At 50.1% G+C, this 4,450-nt stretch overlaps 1 protein-coding gene across 2 annotated transcripts in view; it reads left to right on the top strand.

Annotated features, from left to right (window-relative positions):
• Positions 1 to 806: 806 nt before the first annotated feature.
• The window catches only part of PLCG2 (phospholipase C gamma 2), a 148,804-nt gene continuing 145,160 nt past the window's right edge, over positions 807 to 4,450 (top strand). The window contains exons 1-2 of one of the 2 annotated variants that reach the window (XM_007452536.1): positions 807 to 824; positions 1,246 to 1,447. In XM_007452536.1, coding sequence (XP_007452598.1) covers positions 1,255 to 1,447 — 193 coding nt within the window. In that variant the 5' untranslated portion in view covers positions 807 to 824; positions 1,246 to 1,254. Of the gene's footprint in view, positions 825 to 1,210; positions 1,448 to 4,450 lie in introns of those variants that run through there. The other variant, XM_007452535.1, reaches the window with a different exon arrangement.

Raw genomic sequence — 4,450 nt, 5'->3', positions numbered from 1 at the left:
GGGCCCGTGAGTCTTTGGACATTTGGGAGGCAGACTGGGGGAGGGTTTTCGCAGAGCAGGGGCTTAGGGAGCGGCTTGATTTCACTCTTGTTCTTAAAGCATCCTTTTGGTTCCTGGTCTGAGAGTGGACTGTAGGGGCTGGAGCGGAAGCAGGGAGACCAGTTAGCAGGCGATCAGAATGACCCAAGTATAAGATCCTTGGAGGGACCAGTGAAGCAGTGAGACCGATTGCATTCTGGGTTTGCCTGTGGATTGGATGTGGGCGTGAGAGAAACCAGACAAGGAAGGCTCTGAGACTTGGGGCGCAAACACCTCTCTGGGAAATGCCAACTGTGCAGGAGGATGAGGGATCGCCAAGGACACCCCCTGGATGCTGAGCTGCACACCGGGTGCTTCACAGGTGGCTTCCTAACTGTTCCGATGAAACTGGGGCTCACGGAGGTCACACAGCCTGCCCAGGTCCACACGGTCAGTGGGAACCTACACCAGGATTTGAACGTGAGGCTGCTGGGTCCTGCTGTTTTCTGCCCTTTTTGCCCCAGTTCCATGGACACATTCGGAAGGTTTTTTTTTTTTTTTTTTTTTTTGTTAATATGATGTATCACATTGATTGATTTGCATGTATTGGAAAATCCATGCATTCCTGGGATAAACCCTACTTGTTCATGGTGTATGATCCTTTTAATGTTCTGTTGGATTCTGTTTGCTAGTATTTTGTTAAGGATTTTTGCATCTATGTTCATCAGAGATATTGGCCTGTAGTTTCTTTTTTTCTTTGTTTTTTTTTTTTTTTTTTTTTTCCTGTTCCCAACTTCACTCGGGAAGTAAAGGGATGGTTGGAAATCTCTTGGCAGGGTGTCAGGGGTGGGGACAGGAGTCAGTCTGGGCTGCTTTGGCTATTCAAATGTTCCACAGCATCAGAGTATGTGGGGAAGGAGTGGTAACAGCCAGGCTGGGGTGATTTGGTTATTTAAAGCCGGGATAGTGGTTGGGTCACTGAGGTCGAGGGCTCCACCCACACCTCACTTCCATTTAAACCTCTGTGTGTCCTGCCTGGGCTCTCTGAGCAGCCAGCGAGTCTCCGCCACTAGAACCTTCTCCCCAAACTCATCCAGATGGGCATGAGAAAGGAGTTTGGCCCTCAAAGTCGAAGCCAAATCCCGCTCAGTTAACTAAAAGCAGTTCCCTCCTTTATTCCGCCCTTCCAGCCTCCCTCGTTCTCTCACTCCTTGCCTCCCCCTGGAGCGGGCAACCATGAGCACCACGGTCAACGTGGACACCCTTCCGGAGTACGAGAAGAGTCAGATCAAGAGGGCCCTGGAGCTGGGCACGGTGATGACAGTGTTCAGCTTCCGCAAGTCCACCCCGGAGCGGAGGACTGTCCAGGTGATCATGGAGACCCAGCAGGTGGCCTGGAGCAAGACGGCCGATAAGATCGAGGGCTTCCGTGAGTACCTCCTCCCCTTCCTGCCCAGACCAGTGGTCACGGCAGTTGTTGTCGGTTTGATACCTTCTGAAAGTGAAAGCGGGGCCTCTCTGTCTGGGTCTCTGAATGGGTTTAAAGCAGGTGGGGGAAGTTAGCCAGGAAACAGCAGGTGAAGGAACAGGAGCCCGTGTGGGCCAACTTGGAAATGACATTCAGACAGCTCACCTGGGATGGCAGGGGCTGGGCTCCCTGTCTCACAGCATCGGGGACCATTTGGTTCGAGTTGATGGTCAAGCCGTATGCCCTTTGAGGGCTACCAGGCCAGAGCTTGTGGAAACTCATAGCTTGGTAGCCAGACGAGCAGAGTGAGAGGTCTGTGCTTTAGCTCCAGGTGGACAGAGCGCATTGCTGAATGTTCTGCAGCTCTCAAGTGAAGTTCTGGTCCAGGTGGAGGCATCTTCTCCCCATCCTCTTTACATTTGGCAATTGGCTCAGTTCCTAAAGTTTCTAAGACTGTTTTCAACAAACAGAGTTAGGAGACTTAAGCAATTTTCAGTTGCAGAGACTTGTTTAATTTGACTTTTTTATTGGCTACTTTTTAATTGAGGAATTAAAATGTACACTTGGGGGAAAATGAGATGATTCTAAATAAGTGTCTCTTCCCCAGCCCACGTCATGCTCCAGAGGCAAGCTCATTACCAAGTTCTTTGGTCTTCCAGAAGCATTCTATGCTTGTGTGATATGTGCATTGTGTTTCTTACATGAATGGGTACCTACTACATACACTTGGGCACTTTGATTTCTTTTTTTAATTTAACAGTTATCTTGGAGGTGGTTTGTTAATCGGCCTGTTGAGCTGCCTTTTTCTCTCATGGCTACATAGCATTCTGGCTACAGTTTAACCCCTAGAGGTGGACCCTTTGGGTTTTTCCAGTCTTCTGTTATTAGCTGCAGTGACTATACTTGGATTCTAGTTTTTTTTTTTTTTTTTTTTCGGTACGCGGGCCTCTCACTGTTGTGGCCAGCGGCCACGGCTCACGGGCCCAGCCGCTCCGCGGCACGTGGGATCCTCCCGGGCTGGGGGATGAACCCATGTCCCCTGCATCGGCAGGTGGACTCTCAACCACTGCGCCACCAGGGAAGCCCGGATTCTAGTTTTTAAAAAAAAATTTTTGGTAACAGATTTATGGAGATATAATTCACATACCATATAATTCGTCCATTTAAAATGAACTGTTCAGTATATTCAGATATGTGCAACCACTACCACAATTTTCATCGCGCCAAAAAGAAACCCTGTACCTTTTAGCCATCCCTCTATTCCTCATCCACCTCTCCTGCCCTAAGCAATCATTAATCTCCTTTCTATCTTTATAGATTTCCCTGTTCTGGACGTTTCCTCTAAAAGGAACCATATAGTATATGGCCTTTTGTGACTGGCTTCTTTTGCTAAACACAATGTTTTCCAGTGTTTTCAAGGTTCATCCACGTTGTGGCGCGTCTCAATACTTCATTCCTTTATGTGGCTGAGTAATATTCCATTGTATAGATATTCCACACTTTGTTGATCCATTCATTTGTTGGTGGACATTTGGGTTGTTTACACTTTTTGGCTGTTATGAATCCTGCTGCTGTGAGCATTCATGAGTGGTTTTTTTGTATGGCTGTGTGTTTTCATTTCTCTTGGGTATCTGTCTAGGAGTAGCATTGCTCCTAGGTCAGTATGGTAACTTTGTTAATCATTTTAGGAACTGCCAGACTATTTTCCAAGTTGTTGCACCATTTTACATTCCCACCAACTGTGTGTGAGGGTTATCCTTGCATTATGCTTTCGTGCACACATATTTTGTGTTTACCGGAAGGACAGCGTCCTATGCGTGTTATTTCTGAGTTAAAGGGTGCAGGCTATTTTAACTTTGAAAGGACAGTTGGACAGCATCCCACAGAGGCCCACGAGGTGTCGAGGGTACCTCCCGTTCCCCACACCCTCATCCACTCTCCCATGGGGTTCTGAACTTGGCCGTTCACAGGTGGTCTCTGATAGCTCGGTGTAGTTCTTCGTGTGATTTCTTTTACCATGAGTGAGATTAAGTAGCTTTCCGAAAGGTTTCTCCTGGCTTTGGAGCCGAGCGGGCCTCCGGTGGCACAGAACCAGAAGCCCCGCTTTGGACGCGTCCACGCCTGGAGGCGGCAGGCTCTCTTCCCAGTGTGGTTTGCATTGGCCGCACTCGACCTCCCAGGTGGCCCAGAGACCTGCGGCGGGGGCGGGGGCGGGGGCCTGCCTGGGGATGAAAGGGCGCGGATGGTAAATACAGGTGTCCTGTTCTGAGAGTGGATGGCCGGTCCCTTCTCTTCTGGGGGCTGAACATCGGAAACACCTGGGGGGAGCATTTAAAGATACAGCCTGCTGGAACTTTCTCCTGAAAGTTCTGATGGGTGTGAGACAGGATTTTGCCTCTTGAAATCCACACGCTATAGTTCTCCCCACTCATTAACCAAAAGCAGGTCCTCCTCTTCCTTGGAGTGGCTGAGGATGTCTGTCATTCACCAGGTTGGTTGGGATTCAGTATTTTTTTTTTTTTTTTTGCGGTACGCGGGCCCCTCACCGCTGCGGCCTCTCCCGCTGCGGAGCACAGGCTCCGGACGCGCAGGCTCAGCGGCCATGGCTCACGGGCCCAGCCGCTCCGCGGCATGTGGGATCTTTCTAGACCGGGGCACGAACCCGTGTCCCCTGCATCGGCAGGCGGACTCTCAACCACTGCGCCACCAGGGAAGCCCCGGGATTCAGTATTTTAATAGGCTCCCCAGGTGATCCTGGTAGCTAGCCAGGTTTGGTAGGTACTGCTCTAGAGACTCCCTCCCTCCCTCCATCCTTCCATCAGTCCATCCACCCTTTTTTCCCTCCCTCCCTCCCTCCATCCTTCCTTCCCTCCCTCCATCCTCCCTTCCCCCCATCCTTCCTTACCTCCATCCATCTATATTTGAATGCCTGCTCTCCCAGGCACTATTCTGGGTCCTGGAGAT

This window comes from Lipotes vexillifer, unplaced genomic scaffold, assembly GCF_000442215.2.
Source record: "Lipotes vexillifer unplaced genomic scaffold, Lipotes_vexillifer_v1.1 scaffold443, whole genome shotgun sequence".
NCBI lineage: Eukaryota > Metazoa > Chordata > Mammalia > Artiodactyla > Lipotidae > Lipotes > Lipotes vexillifer.
The sequence above is the reverse complement of the archived record's forward strand: the minus strand, read 5'-3'. Positions and strand labels throughout refer to the sequence as shown.